Here is a 27,859-nt window from a genome sequence, read left to right on the forward strand (position 1 = left end):
CCCTATAGCCATCTTCCACAAAAACTGGAGCGTGGTTTAAGGTCACCATTCATAGCGGAATATCAAGTAAGGGAGAAATACAGTTTGGCCAAACTGCCTTCTACGCCTCTTTGCTAAGGAACAGAAGTTTGTCAGCACCAATCTGAGAAAGCACTACTCTTAAGCTGAAGCCTTGGATCCATGAGAACTACAAGGACTAGATACTGATGTTACAGCCGGAGACACAAGAGAAAAACAGTGCAGTTTTTGAAGAACATTAGCAGAGGAGAATGGGATCTCACATCACTTAAAACTCATAGTAGGCTGTGAGTCAAGAGGGCTGCTGCTCAGTATGTATCTATGCAGAAAAAGTTAAATAATTTGCTGTTACTCCTCCAGAACATATGGTTACTGTTGATCTTACTTCATACCAAGAAAGAAAGCCTACCCAAATTAAAAACCATCTCAGTTAAGTTTTCCTTCTTTTGGCTAGAATGTAAAAGTAATTGATTTTTTTTTTTTTTAATGATTGAGACATCCAGAATAGGAAAAAAGAGATGAAGAGAGTCCTGACACCTACTTGCCCCAAGCCCACAGTGGAAGAGCTCTCACTCATGCCACAAGAGATGCTTACTTTTCTTGTCCACAGACTCCTGGACCCTGAAGGTGGTATGTAAGTATATAGCCCTAACCCAGAAACAAGGCTTCTGACACTACATTTCTGCAATGAATGTGGATAATCAAGGGGACAGAAAATACATTTGAGCTAGGAGAAATAGCAAATCTTACTTGTCACAGCAAGAGAGAATTGTCATAGCATGAACGAGTTGGTTACATGCATCTCTTTAAGACCTGAAATCCAAGGTGACCCAGAATTTCACAGCAAAACGGTATTCATAATTAGTCGCTTGTAAAATGGAAGTAAAGTGTTGATTTTCTTATTTTTTTTCCTCATTGTACATTTATTTTCCCCCTTCCCCTTCTCAAACATCGAGGTCTAAAATTACATTTTAAATTCTTTTCTATAAAACGCTTCAAATCAAAGAAACAGCCTGTACAATTTTGCTTACTCCTTCGACATGTAACCTGTCAATTTAAGAGAAGTACCACTGGTTAGTATCAGACAGTAGCAAAATTTCCATAGTTTAATATTTTGAAACTTTCAGCTAGAAAACAAAGAAAAAAAACCTTAAAGATTCTACCACACCTACCTGTTAAACTTTGAATTGCGCGTCGGTGACTCTGCTCCTCTTAAAAGGTGCCTGAAGTACTACAACAGAAAAATAAGGTATCAAAGAAAACACTGGACTGAGGTAAGGGCTCCTATGCAATAACATTGCAGAATTCCGAAAAAAAATCAGAAGTAAAAGGCAAGCTGACCATAATTGAGGAGCTAGAACATTCATCCAGAAAAGGACAGACTGCAATTGTAGTAAATGCTCCCAGGACTACTTATTTTAGTTTACATAGCCTTGTAATTCAAACTAAAACAAAGCACTGTAATCCATGTCTCTCCTTGCTAAAATTAAGCATTTGAAGCACTATAGCTATTACTGAAAAGGTGACCATCAATATCATTTTTAAGAGATACACTTTATGAAGCGTAACACCACGTGAGGCAAGTACCCATTTCCAGAAATCAGAGAATTAGAGAACAACTCAGGTTGGAAGTGATCTTAAAGATCATTTATTTCCAACCCCCCTGCCATAAGCAGGGTTGCCACCCACTAGACCAGGTTGCCCAAAGCCCCATCCAGCCTGGCCTTGAACACTTCCAGGGATGGGGCATCCACAGCTTCTCTGGGCAACCTGTGAGCCTCACCACCCTCTGAGTGAAGAATTTCTTCCTTCTATACAATTTAAATCTCCCCTCTAATAGTTTAAAACCATTCCCCTTTGTCCTGCCATTGTCTGACTAAGCAAAAAGTTGCTCTCCATCTGTTTTATATGCCCCCTTTAAGTACTGAAAAGCTGTCATGAGGTCACTCCGGAGCCTTCTCTTCAGGCTGAACATCCCCAGCTCTCTCAGCCGTTCTTCACAGGAGAGGTGCTCCAGCCCTCTGATCAACTTCATGACCCTCCTCTGGACCCACTCTAACAGCCCCACATCCTTCTTGTGCTGGGGGCCCCAGAGCTGGACACAGTGCTCCAGGTGGGGTCTCACGAGGGCAGAGCAGAGGGACACAATCCCCTCCCTCCACCTGCTGGCCACTCTTCTGTTGATGCAGCCCAGGGTGCTGTTGGCCTTCTGGGCTTCAAGCGCACACTGCTGGCTCACGTTGAGATTTTTGTCCACCAGAACCCCCAGTTCCTTCTCTGCAGTGCAGTCAATATAATCTGCCTCAAACGTGAGAAGCTTAGCATACAGCCTGATTTATACAAACAAACTCTAAAAGGGGCAAGAACTCAATCAACTACTGCGTTTAAAGTGTTTCCTATTAGAAGGCTTTAAACAGCTGTGCAGCCAACGTGAGGAATTTGAAACGTGCATTCAGAACCCAGTTTTCATCACTAATCATAGAACCATCTCAAATTCCTAACATATCACTTTGAATGATCTTCCCGAGAACATGCACTTGATTTTCAAGTGCTGGAACAAGTAACGTTGAAGGAGCCTATATAAAATCTTTGTAACTATAAGTACCATTTTGTTTTAAAAAGTAAATAAAGATATTCTTAAGTGCTTTAGGTTTATCATGAAGATTACTTTTGCACTAAAATTGCAATCGTAAAAGAAGGGAAAGTGTGGGGAGAGTGAGATTTTGCAATAGCAGTGCTATACACAAATTATTACATCAAAAATGAATAGACATTGGTTCTTTTTATTCTGATAGTGTGCCGTTGGTTGTTTTTATTCTGTTGGTGTGGCGTTGAGCTAGAATAAACTCATTTTTCTTACTGAGATTTAGTTAAATGCCAGAGCTGAAAACCAATTGGAAAATTAAGACATTTTCTCAGGTACACGTGCACGTGACTTGTAAATAGTATATCTTAGGAAAAAAAAAAATACAATCTTGCTTTAGGACTAACATTTCAAATCTGTCAGACTTACCTCATCACTGTGACAGAACATAGGAGTAAAAACGTTCTCAAGGAGAGAAAGTACATGCTCATAAGCTTCAAAAAGACACCTCATAGTTTGAAGTTTCACAACATCCTCATATGGACCTACAGCAACTACAGAAAATTTGGAGAAAAAATCAGCTTTTCTTTGCAAGCTAATACAAAGTCTAATACAAGCCTGACAAAAATAGAAATAAACTGACAAAGCAAGGCTTAAGCACAGCATAGGGGTAACATCTTAAAAGCTCCAACAAAAGTAAAGATTAAAGACTAATTCATCTAACACAATCACTTTATTACAGAATTCTGTTCAATTTTCAGTGTAAATGATTTCTTTCAAATTCAAACTTACTTCTTTGAATCTCTTCCACAATAAATGGGTCAAATCTAATCTTGTCAATGCTTTCATCCAAACAATAGGTTTTGTAAATTTTCTGGACTTCCTCATGAAGAGCCATTTTTTCAGTGTCTGATAGTTCTGGTCGCAAAATTCGGTCATTGAATTCCTCTGAGAATTAATGGAGAGAAAATGCATTTGTTGATGAACTTGGCAAACAAGTATCATCTTGAAGCAACGTACAATATCAACTCATTTTCCAACAGATAGTCATTCAGAAAACTTTAAAACAAAACAAAAAAAACAAACAGAGGACATCTCAAAATATCAAGGTAGCTGCATTCTTCTTAAAATTTAAATTTGTTTATATAATTACTAAAAGTATATTGCCATTAAAACTAATTTCTTCTTATCATAGTGAGGATAAATCCATGAAGCTATAATTTCACAGGAAGAGCCTTAACAGCCATTTAAACTAGTCGTCTGCCTATTCTGCTGCTATTTCATTCCTAATATCCAACGCATCAATAATATCTTTAGTATCAGGATAACTTCAGAATGCACTTCCCCTGACAAAAAAAATAAAATATATTCAGCACAATCATTGTGCAATCCTACTTGATTTATTGCTTGTCACATTAATGGCACAAACACTATCCAAAAAGAAGGGAAAATATGGTAGCATTCACTTTGTTTTTCAATTAATGGACAGAAATAAGCTTCTTCAGAGAAAGTCTTTCAAGATCCTTCTGTTTTTTGGGCATTTAGTTTCCTTTGTGAGTCCACAATATTTCTATCAAGTGAAAAATCACCTACGGTAGGCATTTAGTTGAAATAGCATAATTTGAGAGACATAAATCTCACTCTCAGTTTTATAAGGTAATCTACAGACTCGCCATCTTTAAACATCATAGAATGGCTTGGGTTGGAAGGGACCTTGAAGATCATCTAGTTCCAACCCCTCCTTCTGCCATGGGCAGGGATGCCAGCCACTAGATCAGGTTGCTCAAAGCCCCATCCAACTTGGTCTTGAACACCTCTAGGCATGGGGCATCCACAGCTTCGCTGGGCAACCTGTTCCAGTGCCTCACCACTCTCTGAATGAAGAATTTCCTCCTAACGTCTAATCTAAATCTCCCCTCTTTTAGTTTAAAACCATTCCCCCCTGTCCTGTCATTATCTGATTGAGCAAGAGAAGTTCAGAAGGAAGAAAATTCTGAAGCTTAGTCAGAAAAAAGATTGATCATTAGTAATAGCCAGAGTCTGAGTAACCTTCCCGCTAGAGGAAGTAGCTCTAGAGAATTGTGGTGGCTTAGAAACCTCTACACATATCACCAGCATTAAACTAGTAATCACTTCGCTGAGATTTTCTTGACAAAAAGCCAACATGTTTGAAGGATACTGAGCCCATAAGAAAGCGCATGCACAGAGATCACTTTTATTTCTTTTATATAATAACTAATGATTTCTGCAATGTTTCAGAGATAAAGCCTGTCTAATTTAAATAAACATCTTTTGCTGCTGTACGTATGAGCTTGGGATATGAAGACAGAACCATTATTTCCTATGCAACACAGAAATACTTCTTTACCAAAAAAAAAAAAAAGTATTATTTTGGTACACCAATAATTAACCAGTAGTTGACCAAAAACCTTGAAATAGACCACTAAATTACAGAAACTTCACAGAAAACCTTATCATTGGAAAGCAGAAGGCTTTTCAGACAACACTTATGTAAAGGTAAAACCAAATGCATGCATCATAAGCAAGGCACAGGTTACTGAATAGGAGGAGGTTTCAACAGCTTTACTGTTCCTGTTACATTTCTGCTCTTTAGAGGCTTTAGAGATAAAAGAACATGAGAATCTTTTCACAATGTATGGCTCATTTTAGGAATACTTTAGTAATCACATGTTTTAAAGATACAGCTGTACCTTGTATCCATGGCCAGAATTTTCTCCTTACAAGGATATTCTATTTTAAAATGTACAAACTTAATAAACAGAATTAAAATTACAAATTAGAGTCCACACTGACATTAACGTTGCCAAGATTAGCGTTCAAAAAATCAGTACATAATTAAATGAACACAAATCCTGAAACACAATCTCTTGCTTAACAATGCTGCCTTGTTCTTAGACTCATTCACTTAAACATACAAATGCTTAAACCTTTTAAAGATCATCAAATGCACCTCAGCACACACATAATCTTACCTACAGTCAGGCAGAACTGCAGTACATGGACTGCCCCTTCCTGTTTCAGGAAGTTCATAAACCGAAATAAAAGGTCTTGCTGATCTCGGATCTCCTTTAACTCCAGTTTCAGGACCTTAACAGGAGATTAAAAACACGGTCAGCCAATTTTCAAATTTTCAGTGAGAACATAAAGCAAAAAGCTGTAGATAGATGTATCAGGTAGAGTAAAGTACTTAGGAAAAACAGGAAAGCAAATAAATATTGCCTTTGCTTACAGATGGTTTTTTATTTCTTGGCTCTGCAAATTTGTGAAGGAAGGGAACCAACGAAGAAGTAGGTTCAGTTGCTTTCTCAGGCTGTAGAAAAAAATGACAAAACACAACTGGGTAAGAAAGCTGCTTTAACGAAGGAAAAAAATGGCTAGTTTTAATTCTGTCATTACTCACTGGACTATCATCAATGAAAATCAGCAGCAAATGGTTGACAGTGTCCTGCAAGAAAACACAGTACAAAATTAATATTAAAGAAATAACAAACTAGATGAAAATTGTTTCACTATCATGTTATACCCAAGTTCAAAACTATGAATATACTAATACTTAGGGGAAAAAACAACAAAAAATGAGCTATACCTCCACAACTACAGTACCTTCTACTTGCACTTACGTGATACATTTACAAGCACTGCAATTTTGCCTATTTATACATATACATAAATAAAATTGAAGATGGCAGCACTACATCTTCAGAAATAAATGCATTCTTATTTGCAGAATTGAAGACAAAATAATACAACTGAAAAAAGAATGGTTTACTTGAACTGCTATGAAGATGCATACAGCTCAAGTCCAAGTAATTGAGCCCCTGTTGAAATGTGAATACATCAATTTGAGGGTGTTTATACTAGCATAGCACTCTCCTGTTTGACAAGAATTGTAGTACTTCATTAAAATTACATTCTTAAGAGATCATGACAATATTGGATTTTAATCAGTTTCAGTCAGTTAATCATTCAAATGAGTTATAACAAACAAAAATGTTGGCCAGAAACTTTTTCCTTTTACCCAGTCAAAACCCATAGCAACTAAACTATTGTGTATCATTTGTTTTACCACAATATGCTTAGGAGGAAAACAGTTATATTAAATAAAGATCATTCACATGTTCCAAAGTCTTACAGGATCAGCTAAGAAATCCATAGAGGGAAGGAAAACAGAACCAGGCAGAATCTCTCTTATAAGAAGTGCCAGGGATCTGAAAAGAAAAAGAAAAAAAATCAGTACCCATACTAGATTACATAACACCATATTTTACTAGTAAATATTTTAGTACTTAAAAATGCATTTTAAGTGTGCTAGAGTTACTTTAAGACTGATCAAAAAATCATAAGCAAAGAGCTAACACTAGCCTTGAACATACAAGCGAAAGCATAACAAGGAGTGAATATGGAAGATGCCTCTAGAATTCATTCTTTCAGTCCCCAAAATTACAGTACTATATTGTAATGCAGATATACAACTCTAAATGCTTTTTATACCTGCATTCTGTTGATTTGGGGGGTAAAATATAAGGAAAAAGAAGTTCAGTCAATTTTCTTAAGTAGTGAAGTTCATCTCTTCGGCTTCTCAAAGCAACGTGTAGTTCTGGTCCATACTCTTCTAAAGCAGCTTGCTGTAGAAATTCTGCATTTTTTACTGCAAGTAAAATAAAGAAGTAAGTACTACAAGTTGTTCCAGCTTTTTGTTATTGCAAAAAAAGAGGTGATCACTTTTCATTTGAGCTAAAGATTAATACTTTCAGTACATGTACTACTGCCAAAGGGATACAGTGTTGTAACTTCAAAAAAGAACCTTGGCTTGGACTTGGAAGTCTGGCTATGTAAAAACAAAAATTTCACATAAAAATGAGGATTTCTACACCAAATAACTGCAGCTTACATGATTTCCAGAATGATTTTTTTCATCCATGATTACTGAAGAATTCAACATTTTGATTCTTTAAAAAAATTGCACTGCCCAAAGTACACCTCTATATGCTTTTTCCTGACTTCCTTCTTGGTGTCTAATTTACTGGGCTTCTACCTACTGACTTGCCTACAATACAATTCAAAATCAATGTAAACAAACGTTTATTCAATACTGTTATATCTATTTCCTCCTTAGAACACTTAGAAACGAACATGAAGGGACATATATCACCATACATAAAACCAGCATAAATTGTTCCAAAAACAAGCATGGGACCTGCAAGAACACTGCCTCATGTAAGCAGCTGGAATTGAAAGAGTACCTGCTTTATCTGGTTAAAAACCATACACACTAATTTGCAGCAACAATGTTATATTCCTTCAAATTACTTCAAAAGGCAAGAACTGAGCTGCAATAACTTACATCTCCTTGTACTATCAATCCAGCACAGACTGATGGCAAGAACCATACTAGGTTGGGCACAGAATACATATCTGTTATCTGGATGGTTAAAGATTGTTCTCAGTGTATTGAATTTAGCACAGAAGCCGGATAGCCTGTCCTTTACCAAAAAGAGCTGTGAGTTGGATTTAAGGATCCTTGCAGGTCCCTTCCAACCATTCTATTCTATCAGCTGATACAGGGGCTGCGGGAATGTATGTTGCCTGATAAGTCTGCCTGTTTGGCATCAGTAAAAGCAGAGAGGAGGAACGTGTATTCTGGTAGAGACAGGTGAGAATCACAGAGGCGCCTGTGTATATAGTGAGGAATTACTAGGAGAGGTAAAGGTAAGAAGAGTAGGAAAAAAAGGAAATGCTCCCTAGAACAATAATTTTAAGAAGGATATAGAAAGTAAACTAACAGAAAAAGCTAAGCTCAACTAGCCACCAAAGCAAGGCCAGAGAGCTGCCTCCAAACAACGTGTGACAGGTGGCTGGTTCAGCAGCATCTACTAGGAAGTGTTGCTAAAAGTCATTTTCAGGTGCTACTTCATGTATCTGCCCTCAGAGGCTCCTCCATTGAACAACTGAAGAAAATGACTGTTTTCAATGCTGTACATCTAAAATCCAGTTCTTTGCTGCTAAAGAAAAGCATTTTCAACTTCTTCATAGAAATCAAAGGAAACATGAAATTTGGTGTAAAAGTCACTGCAAGATGATCTAGCATTTGAAACTTTCGCTGTGCAATGAAAAACATCTAATTCAGTCACACCGTATCTCATGTTATTCATGCCTACTACTCACACATTCAATAAGAGCTTCCAAAGTTCAAATAACAGTATGTATTTATTGATATCAAGCACATGTTTTGACGGAAGGGAGGAAAGTTTGTGACTTCAGTGAAAGTAAACATCTACGCTTAACAGCTGAATGAAACCACATTTAGTAGATACAGTGCTGTGGAACACAGCCAGTAAAAAAAAAGTAAAGATAACTATTTTCCAACAGCAAGCATTGTATTTTTCAAATATTCCTTCAATAAGCAGTTTTAGTAATTTTTATACTAGGCTATTGAAGATATTTGTATTTGGATAATGATTAAATATGCTACTTGTCTAAATCTATAGTTTATAAACATAACTATAGCTATTCAACATAATGAACAACTCCACTAACTACTCACCACAAGGTGCAGGTATGAAATCAGTGTTAGGTGTGAACTCATTCTAGCTATAAGAGTTACAAAGTAAGAGCTACAGTTATACTGCACAGACATGCAACTCCTTTCATTTATAATGGCTTAGCTGTAACGCAAGAAAAACTTCAAGAACCACTGTTAGATGATCTTGATTGCTCTGAACAGACAAACACATTCTCGTTTACCATACAGATAAAGAAGTTCAGTACTTCAAAGTTACGGAGATACATGAATTCTGGAATTCAGAACTGAGAGATTACTTGTGTCATAAGATTTTCCTTATTTGTCTTTGCAACCTCCAGAAGTAAAATGTGAAAGGATTAGGGTTTTTTTTTGTTCTTTTTTGTTGTTGTTGTTTTAAAAAGGTAACGATGGTGGAAAGATTTAACAAATATAATGAAACATGCAAAATTAAACTTTTATACTTGCTATTTGAAGCTGACAACACATCAAGTCTTTACAGTACCTTTCTGCCTGGCTTTGGCTATCACTTCTATGTGTTTCATTGCTGCCTTGAGCATTTTCTTCGTTACAACAGTTGGAATATCCACCTAAAGAGTAGTTTCAAAAAAAAAAAAAAAAAACAGAATTATGCCAGTTTCTTCCCCAAAATATATTAAGGACAACTATTAAATATATTAATTTGCTCTTATTTCTCCACTGTAACCATAAAGAGTCCTTCAGAAACAACCAACGAATTCTCTAGATAAACTGACACTACGCTCGTTCTTGTGGGCAACGCACACAACATCACGGAGAACTAAATGCCATAAACAATACTAACATTTATTTTCAACTTGTTCTCACTGTGATTCTTCCACTGCAATAATTGTAGTAACATAGCTTGACTTCCAAGTCACTGTAAATGAAGCCTAGTTCTACATGAAGATTTGACCACCACCAAAGGTAAGTAAATCACATCCTGCTTCTAGTACTTGTGTACTTTAACCTTTGGCAATCTTAAGTCCACAAGATCTAAAAGCAAAGTGAAACACTACTCCCTATGTACACGCAGAAAAAACCATTTAAGCTCAGATGATGGCAGAACCAAAAGAGAATTTGAGTTCCTGAGTCAAGACCACTTTTAGTGCCAACAACTATATATTGCGTAATCCTGTTTATAAACCAAGCAAAAAGCAGTAATTCTGCCTATGTGATTTAATAAAAGATTTTATTAGTCAGTCCTGCATTTATACTTTCTTTGACAGTTATGAGAACGAAATATATAGAGAGAATATGTACAGACTGCTGAATAATTCAGGCACAAATAGACCTCTGGGTCTTAGCCCAAAGGAGGCTCAGATTAGGGTGCTCATGGCTGTATCCATCTGAGCGTTGAAGACTTCCAGAGATGAAGACAGTCACCTCCTCACAGGTCAAGTGCTCCTGCCCCGATGATCTTGGCGTCCCTTGGCTGAACTTGCTGCACTCTATCAATGCCTCTTTTGTACTGTGGAGCCCTAAAATGGATGTGATATCCTAGATAATGCGCCAAAATATTGCTGCCTAAAGAGCACCATGGAAAGGGAGATTATTTCCCTTGACCGACTGGCTCTGCTCCTGTAAAGACAGCCCACGATGCTGTTGATCTTCTTTGCTGCCATTACATGCTCTGGCTCATATTCAGCCAACTGTCTACAATGAGCCCCAGGTCCTTCGCAGCAGAGCTGCTCTCCACTGCCAGTCAGTCCCCAACTCCAAGGGATTCTGCCATTTCAGCTGTACAGAAACTTATCTAGAAACTGATTTACATGCTGTATGCCCGCTATTTCAAGCCAGAACAAATGACATCTCAGAGAAGCAGAAATACACATTCAGAAGTCCTACTGGAGTTTGGCCCTCCTCAAAACTAAGTCAAATAAAGGCCTTAAATGATAAAACAGAAGCATAGAGTGCTTCTTGCCAGACAAGGAAGGAGCCTAAAATTGCAAAGGCCCCTAGATCTGAGGAGAAAGTTGTTTCTTATTCTTTCATATAAGAATAGCATGTATTCCTGCATACTCCTCTGTAATACTTGAGGTGCACAACTCAAGTTTCTGCTCGTCATGTAAAACCCTGTTATTAAGGACTTGCATTTCAGTCATATTTCACCACAGCAAAAAGCTTCCTATGTAACACAGGGATAGAGTGCTTATTTCTGCACAGGTAAGGCAAAGATCACAGCAAGCAAATTGAAATTTTTGTCAAATGATAGGTTCTACTTCAGCATCAACAACAATCAAATGCAGGTCTGCTACATCGCAACATACAAAGAAAAGCCCTTCACTTTCCCTTAAACGCTAACTTAAAAACTAACCCAGAAACGGCCCCAACAAGGAAAACCCAGATCAAGCTGAAGTCAAAATTAATAAATAAATGTTTTTCACCAGTTAAGAGCTGACTAGCTTTGTTACTAGCGTCTGCTGCTTTGTTCCAACAGCCACACCTCAAAAACTCCACCTAGGCAACCTTAAACAGAACACAAATTCAATTCACTGCAGCAATTTGTAATTTTAAGCCGTAATTCAAAAGCAGAAGATTCCTCAGCAACAAAAATAAAGATCTAAACTGAAAAAGGAAACAAAGTTTTGTTGTTTTTGCTTTTTACTTATACATAAAATCTTAAATTCTGGGATTAATATCTCCATTAGCCAGAACTATGGCTTTCAAGCGTTTAATAATAAATTCAAATCAAAGTACAGCTGTTTGGCAAAGGCTTATTTTGCAATCTGTGTTGAATTTCTCCCGAAATTAAGTTATAAATGACATTGTATTGCAGATGAAAGGTTATAAAACATTCTGTCATAACCCTTTTCAACTAATTACTGCAGTTTTAAATTCAGATTCTAAAGATGAAAAAGAAAAAGAGTATTTTATTTGCAACTCACATATCTACGCACAATGTTTTCAGCTTTATACACATCACAATCATTATTAGTTCAGGCTGTCTGCATCTGTATGTGGGCGTGCGCACACAGAAACACTTGTTCAGCAGAAAAACAGTATAGACTGGAAAAAATGGTATAGCACCAGATATCAAGCTCCCCTGCATGACTGAACATGCCAAGTTTCAATTTTGTTCCAAACCACAAAGTTATTATTAACATCATTTTGCTTGAGATATCTGTAACACTTCATACAAAGAGACAAATCATATTATTCTATAGGATGGAAGCAAATAAATATAAACATTTGTAAAGTAAATATAAACATTTATAAAGTGAAATGCATTTCTGTGACGGCCTTTCTGCTTTGTAGTTCCCCTGACATTTCTTAAGACTTGTACATGCTTGAGTTTTTGTTGCATATATCATCTAATCAGTCACATAGAATGTAATAAATTATAATTACTTTATTACTGACAGATAGGATAAATTATTACTGAAATTCAAACTTGATGGCAAAAGCCGCTACAGCTGATCTAATACAAATAATACCTTATTACAAGATCAATAGAGGAGACAACTATTTTATGAATCAACAATGGAACTACAAACAATGCAAGTAATACTTGCATGTGAGGCCTTTAATTCTAACAATAGATAGATTAAATTTTAAGACCCTGCTCTAGATTTTCACTTTGGAAGATTTACTTACTTTCACACAACTACATGTCTGCACTACAATGATCGTTTTCTAATTTTCCCCCACGATCACTTTAAAAGCAACATACTAGAGTTCAAGTAAACAAGAAAGTCATCTGGATTTGATATATAACAAGGACAGAATCAGGCTGTTCATCAGACATGACTGAGTACATGTACCAGTTGTTCAGAAAATATTGCTGTTACTATGGAGGGGGAAAGACACGCATTTCTGGTAGCTGCTCCAACAGCACAGCCAGCACTGAACAAATCTGGAGGCTGAGTTAGCTTCTCTTCCTGCTTAGCACAGCCAGAAATTTAGAAGCAGTTCCTGTAGAATAGGCTTGAAGCACTTTACGAGAATACTGGGTATATGTGCTAATGTATTAAGTGTAGCTAACAAATAACTTGAATGTTTACTCTGCACAATGTTTCTGAAGAACTACATTAAGACAAGAATGATATTATTTTAATTCTTACAGTAAACTACTCACATTCTATTATCCACAGACAACATAAGGACCTTGTCTGCGTTTAAAGAGCCAAGGAAAGAGAAGCCATGACACAGGTACACCATCAACCATTTTCTAATAGTTTTCTCAATAATTCTCAATTTTTTCCCACTTAGATTAAGTCACTAAAAGATCATCCCAAGGTTTTAATAATGCCTTGCACTGGTGTCAAAAAGACATTAACTTGCAAGAATCTTCCAAGGTGGTTTATAACTAGGCGCAGAATAAGCTCCAGAAGGAGGAAATAGGTAATAGAAAGAAAAAACTTACATGGAAACTACCTATACTATCTGTAAGACTGACTTTGGAATTGACATTTAACAAAAATTAAAGAGCTAACTACATATGGATATCAGTTATTTCAGACGAAAAAAACAATGTTCACACCTTTAAGTCACCTTACCTTGTGGATTCTCCGAACTAATACAGATGCAAAAAACCGCAGCGTGCCTCTCAGCTCATCCACTGAGGATTCATCATCGGTAATATTTCTGCAGTATTGTAAAACAAGTCATATAAGAAAAAGGAAGAAAATACATGTATATTAATCCAACCACAATGCATATGATACTACTAAAAACTGGAATAAAGACAGTCGGTGATGCTTCAACAGACAATGACTGAAATGAAAGCTAAGAAGTGTGGGCAGAGTGAGCTGCCATCTATTTGAGTAAAATACATAACATTCCCAGTATGTTTGTGCACACAATGACTTAAGAAAAATGTCTCAGAGTAAACTGGAATTATACACCAATGTCTGCTTTAATATATTGTCTGCATGCCTTTGGCCAAGTAAAATCTAACCTAGTTTCCACGTATCTGAAAACAGTGACTGTTTCCTAGTTCATTGATGTGAGGTCTGAATGAGTCTGAATTAACATCTGCAAAACTTTTAGAATAAGGGTACTGCAAGCACCCATTCCAGTTAAGCTAGTCAAAACTGTATTTTCCATCCTGGCTACTCCAAAACCTTCTATACTACACAATTTCAAATCATCTTCTGGCTCAGTACAAATGTGGCTTTGTTACCTTTCGAAGTTTTATAATAAAAGTTGGTAGCTTCTCATGTAGCTTTTAATGACATAGATACATTCCTGGTATTTCAGCCAAGCCTCATCCAATAGAAAAAATTCACCAGAAATTTTTCCAAAAGTCTAATACTTAGATGCCATTTAATTCAATAGTATTCCCTTTTAAAAATATAGAATTGGGACTATTTCTGGTCTAAATAGAGATAATCATTTCCTAGAAGAAAAAAAGGAAGCATAGCACAGGAAATCAAGAGAGAACTTATTTAAAAGTTGATCTACTTTTGATGTAGCGTGACATGTGAAACTCTATAAAGAGAACAAAATGAGAACCTCAACCTACAGCCGCTTGAAACAACTGAAATTATTTAACATGGTTCATGTCTGGAAACAAAGAAATAAAAAACTTAAAACAGACTTCCAAATCACTGTGCCAAAATATCAGCTAAACTTTAATCTGGTTTGCCAGTTTCTATCTGCTGCAATACAGCATGCTGAGTGAAAAATCACGTTAAAACCACTTGACGTTGATTACAGGAGAAAAATACCTAATTCCATATCTTTTTTTGGGAAACTGAATGAAAACGGGGACTACAGTAAGTCGTAAATGCAGAGACTGCAACTAAATTAAGTGGAAAAAGGGACCATAACAGCAGCACTTTGCAAAATGCAACAAAATGGTTAAAAACATACCAACATTTAAGCATATATGGACACTACAGTATTAGTAAAGATGTTGGTAAAACTGCATTGTAATAGCTGAGCAATGGCACAACAAAGAAAGCTACCTCCTGCTTTAGCTAATGAGCATATGGAAAAGCCATCAAAGCTTTCAGTTTGCATAATGCATATGCAAACCCCCAAATGGTTCTGCATATGTATTAAATGCAAATATCTTTTGTACTAAAAAATAGCCTCAACAGGATGTTTGAAAAACAAGTATGTTATGCCTATAGCATCATTTTACATTATTCAGCATCTGATTTTTAAAGCAACGTTAGCCCAAGTTACAGCATCCAAACGCATCTTGAAGGTGAGCTGTTAGCAGCAAATATGGTTGACCATAGTATATAAAGTATATAACTCACTGCATGAAAAGGCACCTCAGAGAAAGCAGCCTGGCATGAGGAATACAGCAATCCTCAGCTAATCACGTGCAGATAAGACAACTGTAGGGGAAGGCTTGGTTTGTCACCAGCTGACATGTTGGAAGAAATATGGTTAGCAAATAGCTACGCTGTGTAAGGAAGCCAAGGGATTAGAAAACAGATTTTCTGACTGTACTACTAATATTCTACAGACAAAAAGATAGATGAAGTAATTTGGACCAAGACATTGCTATTTTATTGACACTTGGCTAACCAGTATTCTGGCTAATTCTACTTGGACACAGCTTTATGCCACGTACTTTCATGCCGTGCCATAGGTTAACAGAGACATTCTTTTAATCATCAGTGGGCTGAAGAATGGTTAAAAGAACATCAAGAACTTGTAAAAACCCAAGTCTCCAGTGACACAGTGGAAGATCTAAATAACTTGCTTAGAAGCATTTTTAAAATTGGCTGCATTTTCCCAGAATTTGAGGAAAAACATAAAACACAGCTACTAGTATAATGGAGAGATTTGCTAAAAGAAAAAAGCCTTGTCTGCTAATTGTAAACAGTTACTGAGTCAAACATCCCAAAAGAGATACACCCAACTTTCATGCAAAGCTCTACGGGATCCACTGATAAATGAAAACCACATACAAATACTGAAGTGATTTTTTTTTCCTGATTGTCAATTATTCTCATGAAATTTAACCAACTCTTACAAAAAGGACAAAGGAAATACATTGCAAGCTGATAAAACTAAGACTATGATTTGTAATTCAATGAAAATCCCAAATTTTTACTGCATTGTTTACACTTGGAATAGAAGCAGCTCTGTACGTGAAAACGCTGATTTTAGTCACTATCAAGGAAAAAAGTTTTCATGGTAACATATTACAAAAATGCAGTAATTACTCAGATTAGATTAGAATCCAGAGAACTGGAATCAATGACCAAAAAATACAGTAAGTATAAAGTTTGAATGTGTTACTCTGAAGTCTACTATTTAAAATGAGGAATAAGCTGGTAAAAGCAAGACATGACATAGTCTTATTGAACAGCATACTGCATAAGAAGTAGACTCAGACTGGTGTTTTGTAGTTTAAACCTGGATTACTTACAACTATGCTCTATTCCCATATACTCGAAAAATAACTCAAAAAAAAATATTGGAATATGACCAGTATAAATACCTTGAGAAATCCCAAACAATTCATATAGGTGCAACTACCTATTTCAGTAGAGTTCATAGGATTTTAAGTACTAATCTTCTTTCTCCTAAATTGGTCCTAGTTTACGGCTGTTTACCTCTAAATTTTAACTTGCTAATAGAATATTACAAATTATTACATTGCTAATTAATGATATAAGCATAAAACACAGCTTTTCCCTGATTAGAGAACTTTATTTCTGAAGCAACAAATCTATGGTTTTATTTTACAACACACATTTCTGGTAAGCATTATATTGCCCCAGCTTCTGAGTGGGATGCTTCATGCTACTTGCGTAACGCTCAGAGCATGCAAGGTGCTGCAAGACAGCATCAGCTGGCAGTGGAAAGAGAGAGAGAGAGAGAGAGACAGAGGAAAAAAAAAAAGAGGTATCTTCTGCATAAACTCCATTCACTTGAAAGGGGGTCAGCTAGCACAAGGAGTTGTGCCCAGACTTTTCTCCAAAGGAAAGCAGCAGACTGCTTTATCAATCTCATCTGAGAAGCCTGAGTTGCTTGCTGGTGGTTACCCACATTGCTAAACAAGCCCAGCCTAGAGGTGAAAGCTTCTGATTTGGCTCTATGAAGAATTAGCTGGGGTTACTGAGGTGTGGTAGCTCAGGAAAAATATTTAATGAATTCAGGAGTCCTTCCTCCAGGATCAGCTGAGCTATACAAACAGCAAAGGTAGATCTAAGCAGGAAAAGCCAGAACTGACATGCTGTACAAGAGAGACCTCAAATGGCAGCACACAGACACAGTTCAGACATCCCTGCGTGACTGCTGCTGGCAACACAGAAAAGCACAGAAACACCTGAATGAGAACACAGAGAATGAGACAACAGTTAACAATACTATTACTGGGCTGAAACCAGCAAACCTTTCAGGACCAAGCTCTTTGCCTGAAGAATTACAGATACCGCTGCCCTACAGCTCACTGAACTCCCAGTACTTCAGGTTCGTGGAAAGCTCATTAGGTCTGATCAGCACGGTGTGACTTCATGGAGCTAGTTCAAAATTCAGATGTGTAGCCACGTAAAACCAAAGACAGTCCAGAAACACCCACACAGCTCACCAGGAGGCAAGGAGGAGCAAGGTCCAGGCTGGCTGGCTCTGGACCAAGTGTATTTTGCACCACACGTCTAACTGGACATATTCCTATGCCCACTATGCAACATATTCCAGACTTCAGTCACCTTGGGTATTGGAGAGGCATGCAAGTAATATGTGGAATGCAAACTGCCTTGTCAGTCCAAAACAAGGGAAATTGGGAAGTGGCCTTCCACCAGCCAAAAAATTCTCTATATCATAAATCAAAATTAGATAGAAGATGGTCCTCTTGCACCCATTATTTTATCAAACTCAGCAGAACACCCTCTAGTTTTCTGAACTTGAAAGTTAAAACCCTTGAATTTTCCAGCTCCATCACTGACAATACGTGGTGCTCAGGCTCCCTCTGCTGTTTGCGTAGGCAGCTGAGTTTTATGCTGAAATGTATTCATCACACAACAGACAGATGTGAGACATGCAGACATCAGCCACAATTAAAAACCAATCAGGCAAAAAAGTCTGCCCAGAAATTTTGGATCCCAGACAGGCAGAAAAAAAATATGTGGAGAGTAAAATACAAAAGCATAAATAGCCTTTAGCACAAAACAACCTCTCAATCTAAAGGAAAAGTCAAATTCAGAATTAAGGTAAAATGCTGTTTTAATACATTAACGATAGCATGATCAGTTAAAATTTTAACTTCTTTTAATATCTTCCTACAAAGTACTCTGAAGCACTGATTTATATATAAATTACACCTGTAGTCTTTTCTTTATGTAGTATTTTAAAGTTATTTAAACAGTACTACTCTATTCAGCTCAGCATAGACGCTCACAACCTTAAATCTCAAATGAGCAGATACTCTGCAAGAAGGTGGCCACAACGTATTTAGAATAACTTCTCTATATTAACTAAACCTGTAGTTTTTATTTAAAAAAAAAAATCTATGAAGTGAAATATTTTAAGATTTTTTTTTTTTTTTAGGTGACACGAAAGATGACAATACCTCTAGTCTGGAAATACTTTTTTTTTTAACCCCATATACCTACACACATTCTTACAAGGTTTTAAACAAGCCATGTTTCCGAGTGAGAGTTATTAGAAAATTAATATAAAAAGGAAAAGTCTAAAAATGTGATTTTAGGATGAAATACAGATTTCAGAACAATCTATCGTTAACATTATTGTTAACATTATTGTTAACATTATTGTTAACATTATTGTTAACAGTAACAAATTATTAAAAGACCTGTTCTACCCTGCACATAGAGACACCAAGATAATGAAATTGTAGCACTTAAAAGCATGCTTTGTATTTTATTAAAGAAACAAAAATGTTTCTATTAAACAGCTTGCTGATATTTATGTCATTCAACAATAGGAACTTTTAAGTAAAGCTCATACCTGTACCATGGATAAATAAAGTTTTCCAGCACCAATTCAAGCACCTGTGTGGAATAAAGACAAAGGCATTATAAAATAAATAAGCGTACTGTAAGTCCTTGTTAGAAGAGTTAGAAACACAAGCATCCTCCAAAACTCACAGAACATGATCTCCTGTATCATAAAACTTCAACATACAAATACATACATTGCAGTCCTCTTGTGAGATTGTTCATTTTGCGTAATAATCAGTACTTTGGGCAAACAGTAATTAATTGATGTTTCCATGTGATCTCAATATGAAACAGCTGCCACTACGGACAACGCAAAGTACGGCACTGTGGTCGCTCTGTGACACAAGTGCTCTGAAGAACGGAAACTGCAGATACAAGTGCTCTGAAGAACAGAAAGAGGGATGGTCCTTACTGCATGCTCACCTCTCAGAGACAGTAAAAGAAGAATCCTAAAAAGCAGCATCTAGGAATGCCATTCTCCTTTCACCAAATCCTGCACCACAGCTTTCAACAAAACCCACCTTACAGTCCAGCCACCTCCCGAAGTCCTAAGCAGGGCACTTCCCAAAACACAGGAACACACGTCCTACATGTATATCCTCATGGCTTTCTCGTACCTGTTCCTAGCCCCTGTATATCCCAGCTACATGGATCTCCATAAGAGAAGCTTTTCCACCCTTTCCACCAGACCTGTTCCTCACAGGCCAATCCTAAAGTTGCCTTTTCCATGCTGGAAAACCCGGGTTCCTCAGGAAGGAACAGTGCTGTTGCACCCATGTTCAGCTTCGTTTTCAACATCACGGAAGGAAGGCAGGCAGGGAAGGTGACAGTCCCAGTTCAGTCAGCAGGCTGCCACCACCACATACAGAAGGTATACTGCTAGCCGAAATGCAGCTCTGGCACCCCTCCTCACACCCACACAAACATTTCAAGTCACTGGTACAGCCACTGCAACACAATTAGCAAAAAGTTCTGGAAAGGAATGAGAAAAAGTGACACGGGAAAAAATGGCAGAGGTGGTGGAACTAGATGGTCTTTAAGGTCCCTTCCAACCCAAGCCATTCTGTGATTCTAGGACTGCTTCAGAGAGCAGCAGCATCAATGCTGATAAGGGCAGTAAGACAGAATGTGTCTGTTGCTGCATGAGGCTCTTAGGCCATATTCTACAGAAGGGGAGGTTCTGAAAAGAAGTCACTGCGTTCAGAGAAAAACCTAAGATCTGTTTGAAAGGGAAGCTGAATTTAACAGCTGATATAAAAGGCTGATTTATGAGAATAAGCATTACCCTTCTTAGAAGATTCGCTGCTGTTCTCATTCACACCGTGTACGTATGCACTACAAGAATTCAAGACTTACTAAATTTATGCTCTCTTTAGGGCACGACGTGCCTCTGCTCTACTCATGATTATGTAAGTACGCTCAGTAATATGCACACTGTGGCCTTTCTAATTCCTCTCAATTCTTCAGGCTTGAGCAGTTGATGAGCACTGTCCGCCCTACTAAGAATACTGTCTACTCAAGTTTGATAAGAAACATTCCCTTTTGCAATTGTTTCATTTCAGGGATTTTCCTCCCTTTGTTTTTAAGAGTGAAGGAGAAATCTTGTTCCTTTACCTTCTCTGAAGGGATGCTTCCCAGCTTGGGATAATTTTAGGTGTCTGTGTTGTGGACAACACAAAGTGGTCGATGTCTTTTCTCCTACCACCGTGTGCTATATGAAGAATATATTTTTAGTGTTTGTTGTTGTTTTTTTTTTTTCTCTTGTTAGAGCAGGATTTTTGTTCCAGGTTTCCCCATCCAGTCTAAAACTTTTATCATGCAATCCCAGAACCAAAGCTTTTCTGAAATCATGAAATTGCAACATGATCATGTGTTGATGATGGACAGATAAGCTAAACAACTTCTTTCACCCCTACCTCATGTTTCCATTAAAAAGGGAAGAAGAGACAACATGACAGATGCCTTACTTCCCAGGACAGAAAAGAAATTCCCAAGAATCTTCTTTGGAAGTTAATCTTCAGACAACAGGAAGGAAATCAAATCCCACTCCAGCCGGCGAACACAGATGACTGGCCTTAACAGCAATAGATCAGAGCACTCAAGAAAATTTTACAGATGCCTTCTATAATACTACCAGTACGTAAACCACCAATTTACTCCAGAAACCTCAGTCTCACGGGTACTGCAGCATTATTTTTGGTCATGCAGAGTTTCTAACAAAAACCTCTTTCAGGGGTCAAACCACAGACTCTTTCAAATAAGTGCCTGTCAAAAGGAAAGACCTGCAGAACAATACATACTATGCACCTATCTGTTAAAAGATCCTTTTTCTTTCTTCCTCCACTTCTGCTATGCAACCCCCCATCAAGAACAACTACAGCAGATCATCTTCCCCTTGGAGTCGAAAGTGTACTCGGACAGCCTTCAAGCATAAGACGATGTACTCAAAGAGATTACAGTGCTCTCCTCTTGAGCTTTCTTTACGTGTGACTACTATTTTGAAACTGAAAACCTGTCCACATCACTGCAACTTCAGTTCATCAGCTGTTCATCAGCTGCTAGCACAGTCTATTGACACTCTCTCAGCCTACAGTCTGGAGGCTTCTAAAGCTACCAGGAGAATCATTTCCAACAGTGAGAAGTTTTGTTCTTACTTGATTACTAAGCCAAACATGCATGGTTCTGAGGAAAAAAAAATAAATAAATAAATCTTACTTTGGTTACTAAATCAACAAAGAAAGCAGGAAAAATGCTAGACACAATGGCTCATCGCACCCCTCTGGATAAAGTCTTCTTGAGATTCACTCCATATTTGTAGTAACTGACTTCCACTTGAACCATGGCACACACTTGTCTGTCTTCCTCTTGGTATCTTTTGCTTCGAGGTCCACATTGTAAGCAAGGACTCCATGTTAATAATTACACAGGAAAATGCCAAACAGACCGTCCCACTAAGCCAAAGACTGTATGCACAGAGACAGACCAGGCAGACAACTAAATCAAAAGACACCTGAAGTCCGTATGTTGGTGGTCCTGATATCGGAGGTCAAGAAACACCCCAGTAGAACTCAAGTTATCTACATGACCTTAATAAAAAATGCCTTGACCCCAGACATACAGAAAGCAATCCCTATTTATATCTTTGCTAAATACACAGCATGGCAGAGACAGTTACGCACAATGCTCCCTTGCACCAAGGTGGCATAATGAAGCTAAAAGAGAGATACAGTGTGAAACCATCCATACTGCAAAATACAAGCACTCAAGCAATCATAGGAAACTGACTCAAGGAAAAAAATTGTCACATCATTCACTGCATTTTCATAAAGCACAAAGAAAGCAGGAGATGTGTACCCACTTCTAGTGCAGCAGCACCAAAAATATCATTCAAGCTCAATTATTCACACTACACACACATGCCAATGGAGTAGATAGGACACTTCAAAGAATGCTAGATAATGATAAGCAATTACACCTTACAGAAAGTATTATTCTCCAGCTCTAAATTTAAATGATGAGTCATTTCATTTAAAGCCTACCTATTTTTCAAGCATTTTGCAAAATGACTGGTTTGTGTGTGTGAAGTTTTGAATTGGAAAGTGATGAAAAGCATACAACCAAATGCAGCAGGTTCAGTATAGGAAGCAGCTGAAGGAAAAAAAAAAAGTGGAGAAATTCATTTCTAGCAAGCACAAAAGCATTGCAAGCTAGTCAGTCTGTTGCTGCTGAGCCAAGCTTTCTGAGGATTGCCATCAAATAGACTCCAGTTGCCAGGAGGAAGAGCTGTAAGAGCTAAGTGATAAACGATTCAGTAGCAGGACAGACGTACCAGGCCAAATTAGATTGGAAAGCAGCAAGGATTTGATAGTAAACCACAGAGATGATATAAAAAGCCTTTAAAGACTGTACAACTAAATAGCTGAGGCCTCTTCCTGAGGGCAGGACAAGCAATTCCCAACACAAACGATGCAGGTCACTGTGCCACGAGAGTTCTGGACTGGCAAGGAGCATGCTCAGGCAGTAACCAACTTCCTGCCATTCATTTGTCCATTAACAACTTTTAAAAGAAAAAAAGAAAAAAAAAAGAAATTCTGGTCCCATACTAAAAGCAAGAACCTGAGATCCTAAAAATTAATGAAAAATTGGTGAAGTCAACAGACAGCACCCTGATCCAGTAACCCATTTCTTTCTTGATGCTGATCAAGAGCAGGTGAGCAGCTTTCTGTAGATTTGATTTGCAACCACACCTTACGCAGCAAAATGAGATTGTAAGTAGAGATGAGTTCATTAACTGAATAATAAAATTTGATTTTCCTTTATACAGCCTGTAACACCTTTATTTTACTTAATGGAAAGCTGACCAACAGAAATCATATCTTAACTCAAAAAGGAAGAAAGCATGAGGAAAACTACCATAAAGCACAATGGACTAAAAAACCCACAAACAAAATCACATTTAGGTCACTACATTATTTTTGTACAAGATACAACCCAAGCTACATAATATTGATAGATGTATGGTCAAAGCAGTTTACAGATTAACTATAAAAAAAAAAATAGATGCAGGGGGAAAGAAAAAAACCCTGTGCTTGAATTTTATTGTTCTAAACCATGTACAACAGCTAGATAAGCAAAACAAGGATGCAAAAAAAATAAGAATCTGCAAAGTGAGACAAACTGTCTACATAACCCAAGAGTGAAAAATCCATATTTGTGAGAAAAAATTGCATTCCTTCAGATTCAAATGGGAATTAAATTATTCTTTAACCACTAGAAAACCTATGCTTAAAGACTACGTAACTGATTCAAATTAGAAACACTAGGAAATGAGAATGTTTCTAAAATTTTTCAACCCACAGAAGAACTACGAAAATTAATTCAGAATCAAAAAAAATCCCAGAATTATTTTAATTATTTGAAGAATCTGCCTTTCAGAAGCAGGCTACACTGCATACTCCTTCGGAATCTCATTAATCTTAATTCACTTCTCAGTGTATCAGCTTCCCCCTATTGCATGACTAACCCACAAAAAATAAGAGCAGTCTCTCCTTCCAGCCCTGAGCAGGCTATCCAATTCCAGTCACACGTTAAATGCTGCAGATCCCCAGCCCAGATGAAGAGCAATATAGCATGGGCAGAACCTCTGCTGCCTTCTTAACAGGTACAGAAGAGTTGCAACGGGCAACAATGCAGTGGGATTTCTCATTCCAGCTAGTATCCTAAACGTGTGAAAAGGCGACTTCAGTGTGGGAACAGAAGTCTGTCTGGGTCCACCAAAGGTTATAACCCCGGCACACTGTGCCAGGAACACACAGAACCCAGGTCTGACACTTCCCTCCACTGAAGCACACAAAGGATAGAAAGGAACGAGAAACACAGCATAGATATACTAAAGCCACGTGGATGCTGCTAAATAAAGCAGGCCTGTGGGGACCCAGCAGTGAAGGAAAAAAAAATAAAAAACCACCAACAAAAACACCCACACCACTTCGGTAAAAGCAGAACTACAGTAACAACAAGCAAATACAAAATGCCATTGTGTAGCAACACATTTCAAAAAGCAGTGTTAAAAGATAACTATAGTATCTATTCAGCTCTCTTAGGAGTACTGGACTATGAAGAACTTCTTCAGCATAAAATTGCATTTGAAGCTGAACAGGACAACCTCCAGTCCTTCAGCACTTACACATCCTTTGGTAAACTGTCACAACTATCTGCTGCCCAAAGTTCTAAAAAAAAATGGGACACAAAAGTATTTATTTCGTATTCTAGTATTAAAACAAGAGGCTCAAAAAATAAGCTTATCTGTATGATACTCAGTGGTACTGCTCTTTTAATATACTTGGGCCTAAACTTACTCTAAAAAAGTCAATAATTTTAATAGATCGTGTAATTTTAAAACAACAAATGTTTGCTTCCAAAATTTCAAAGGAAGTCACTATACTAAACTGAAGGAAGTCGACAAGTTATCTCCACGGGTTTTTTGTTCGGTTGGTTTTTGTTTTTTCAAAATCTTCAACTATCCATCCCTCCCTTCCCTTAAGGTTTTTGTCCCGTTGCTACACTTATTATGGGGTGTGCCCTGAACAGCATCACACACAGCTGAATTAAAGAATCAGCTTATACCTCAAGCACACACAGCATTGACTTCATACATCAGGCCGGTAATTATGAGAGCTGACACGTAAGAATCTGCTCATCTCTGACATGCCATTTATTTTTCCCTTTACCATAGAACTCCAAAGGTGGAATTCTAAATAGAGATTAAGCTACACAAGTGTTTGCTTATTTTCCTAGTTTTTAAAATGGACTGGAAGTTATTTTCTTAGCTGCCAATGTACTTCATCAAGTACCAACCAAGGGGAGGGGGGTGGTAGGAAACAAACCTAAAGCAAAATAGCTCTTTTGATATTTTCTAAAGAGAAAAGAATAAAACAAAATTCCTAATTTACAGTCTTATCAGAAAGATGTATTTATGCTATTCTTCTTTCAGTAACTCCACTGACTACTTATTTTGACCAATTGTGTAACAGCTTTGTCTGATGACTTTAAATAGGTACAATCACATGCTTATCTTCCATCACATAATTTTTGTAGCTAGAGCAAATCATCCTTTAGCCTCTACTTCAACAAACCAAGTAGGCTGAAATCCACAACCTTTCAATAATCTGACATGTTTCACAGTCACCTGTTTAGAACTGTTCTTTCCTGTATATTTTCCAATTTGCATAGATGTTTCTCGAGTTCTAGGCACACTACTGCAGGGACAGTCACATCTGCATTAACAAACAGGCACCTTGCCTCTCTGCACCTGCCATATATTCTTTTGATTTGAGTTTTACATGAAAAGTTAACATACATGGCACATATATCTGACTCATCTACTCAACTAGAATTAGCAGGTCTAAGAAATATGAAATTTAAAAAAATCATTAAGTTTCAAGGAAATAAAGAAATAAAGCAGCAATTACCTCTGAGAGGGATGCATCAACCTTAGAAGGCACTTTTAGATCCAGCCATGGCTGATAGTTTTCTAGGAGCAAAGCAGGTCTGTAGGAGAGCATGAAAAAGTAGATGTAACAACAATGCAAGTTCCCTACTGAAGTGTACAAAAATACTATCATTACCAGTGTCACATTTAATTTACCTGTGCCTCTTGCATTTGACTTTGCCACACACAGCACAACTGTGACCATGGGGAAATAGCTCCGGCAATTCTAATTGCTAAGAGAAAACATTTGGACAAGTTTATATTCTTCAAAACGATGACTCTGTTAACACATCAGTAAATTTCCTTCTAGAGTATACAATTACAGAGAACTGAACAGTAGACAGGCAAAGGTGTTCTCCCAGCAGGAAAGCAAGATAACAAGGCATGGCATGAGAAACAACCGAACTGATCAGGAAAATCACTTCCACTAAAACAAAACTTAAGTAGGTAGCCTTGTACATCTCTACCCATCTCCCCAGACATCATTTGGCCTGTGATCAGATCAACTAGCTTCTCTACAAACCTTGCCTTGCTATAGCCTAAAAAGATAGAAAACAGCAATTTCCTTCGGGAATGCTTTTTCCTTTGAAGTTCAGTACCACTTAAAGAAGCTTGACTACAATCAATAAAGAAGAGTTAGGAGTAGCGTGCAAAAGGCAAGGCATTTAAAAAAGAGTCTTAATAAAAAAGAACACGATTAAATAGTTTCTAAGCTACTTACAAGTGAAATGCCCTAAGTGAAAAGTAGGTGAAATGGTTAGAAAACATCCATGAACTCTCCCAACAGCAGCTTTACAGGAATATGTAGATTTGATGGGCCTATGCACAGATACAGGAAGAACCCAAGGTTGTAATCATTATATTTGCCACAAGGTATCTATCAGTAAATAGATACAAACTATATTTATGTCTAGTGTTATGAAAACAGCAGGAATCCCACCAGAATTACTATCTATGCCTATCGCTACTGAACTTCAGGGCAGCCCACAGAGAGCCGTGCTTACCTTGGGTTTATATTTTATGGTGAACAGAATATTGGGCAGGAGGGAATCCGGTCCCAGCGAGCAGTAGAAGGTGACGACGCCGGCCACAAACGACCAGAAGACCATCAGGACGTGGAGGTACCTTCCGAGCAAGCAGAAAAAGGGGGTCACCGCTCGTAGATCTCACTTTTTTATTTTTTTTCCCCACGACGACCACCCCGCAGCTACCCCCTGCCTCAAGGCTGCCCCTCGGTCCTCCCTCTCCCCCCGAAGCGGGGTTACCGGTTGAGGAGGAGGGTGGCCGCGGCCAGCCCCAGCAGGAGGCAGCAGAAGAGCGGGTACTGGCGGCAGGTCTCCCGCAGCACCTCAGCGCCCCTCGCCCGCTGCCGCAGCCGCTCGGCGGCCGCCCGCGCCCAGCCCATGGCCCCCGCCGAGCCGGAGCCGCCTCAGCCGGCCCGCAGGGAGCCGAGCCGGGCAGGCCGCGCCGCTTCCGGGAATGGCGGGCGGCGTCAGGGGGCGGCCGCCATCTTGTTGGCGGCGCCGGGCGCTCCCTCCTCGCCTGCCTCTCGCCGGGAGGAGGCGGCTCTCAGCCGGGCGCCGCGACGGGGTGGAGCGGCGGAAGGGTGGGAGGGAGGAGAGGTGTCGAGGGGAAAAGGCGTTGGGAAGGCTGGGGTGGCTTTTCCAGCGGCGCCCCGTTACGCTGATCTCCGGTGACAGGGCGCTTACATAAACGCTCGGGGTCGGGACAGCCGGCGCCCAGGAGCTGCTGCACCTGGCAAAAACGCCCTATATTTAGCTGATGACTGAACTAAAGCGTTCAGGAATCGGGAGCATAAAGCTGTGCAAACACTC

The 27,859-nt window shown here is 38.3% G+C and overlaps 1 protein-coding gene across 4 annotated transcripts in view; it reads right to left on the bottom strand.

Annotated features, from left to right (window-relative positions):
- SNX14 (sorting nexin 14) overlaps window positions 1-27,594 on the bottom strand; it is a 59,754-nt gene extending 32,160 nt beyond the window's left edge. The window contains exons 1-15 of one of the 4 annotated variants that reach the window (XM_035559429.2): window positions 27,290-27,508; window positions 27,029-27,149; window positions 26,181-26,257; window positions 26,005-26,083; window positions 19,041-19,084; window positions 13,661-13,748; window positions 9,649-9,733; window positions 7,115-7,271; window positions 6,756-6,831; window positions 6,024-6,068; window positions 5,853-5,933; window positions 5,596-5,710; window positions 3,395-3,550; window positions 3,032-3,156; window positions 1,191-1,249 (exon numbers count right to left, since the gene is read on the bottom strand). In XM_035559429.2, coding sequence (XP_035415322.1) covers window positions 1,191-1,249; window positions 3,032-3,156; window positions 3,395-3,550; window positions 5,596-5,710; window positions 5,853-5,933; window positions 6,024-6,068; window positions 6,756-6,831; window positions 7,115-7,271; window positions 9,649-9,733; window positions 13,661-13,748; window positions 19,041-19,084; window positions 26,005-26,083; window positions 26,181-26,257; window positions 27,029-27,149; window positions 27,290-27,429 — 1,448 coding nt within the window. In that variant the 5' untranslated portion in view covers window positions 27,430-27,508. Of the gene's footprint in view, window positions 1-1,190; window positions 1,250-3,031; window positions 3,157-3,394; window positions 3,551-5,595; window positions 5,711-5,852; window positions 5,934-6,023; window positions 6,069-6,755; window positions 6,832-7,114; window positions 7,272-9,648; window positions 9,734-13,660; window positions 13,749-19,040; window positions 19,085-26,004; window positions 26,084-26,180; window positions 26,258-27,028; window positions 27,150-27,289 lie in introns of all 4 variants that reach the window. The other 3 variants (XM_035559431.2, XM_035559430.2, XM_035559432.2) reach the window with 3 other exon arrangements.
- Window positions 27,595-27,859: the final 265 nt, after the last annotated feature.

The sequence above is a fragment of the Cygnus atratus genome, chromosome 3, assembly GCF_013377495.2.
Source record: "Cygnus atratus isolate AKBS03 ecotype Queensland, Australia chromosome 3, CAtr_DNAZoo_HiC_assembly, whole genome shotgun sequence".
NCBI classification, from domain to species: Eukaryota; Metazoa; Chordata; class Aves; order Anseriformes; family Anatidae; genus Cygnus; species Cygnus atratus.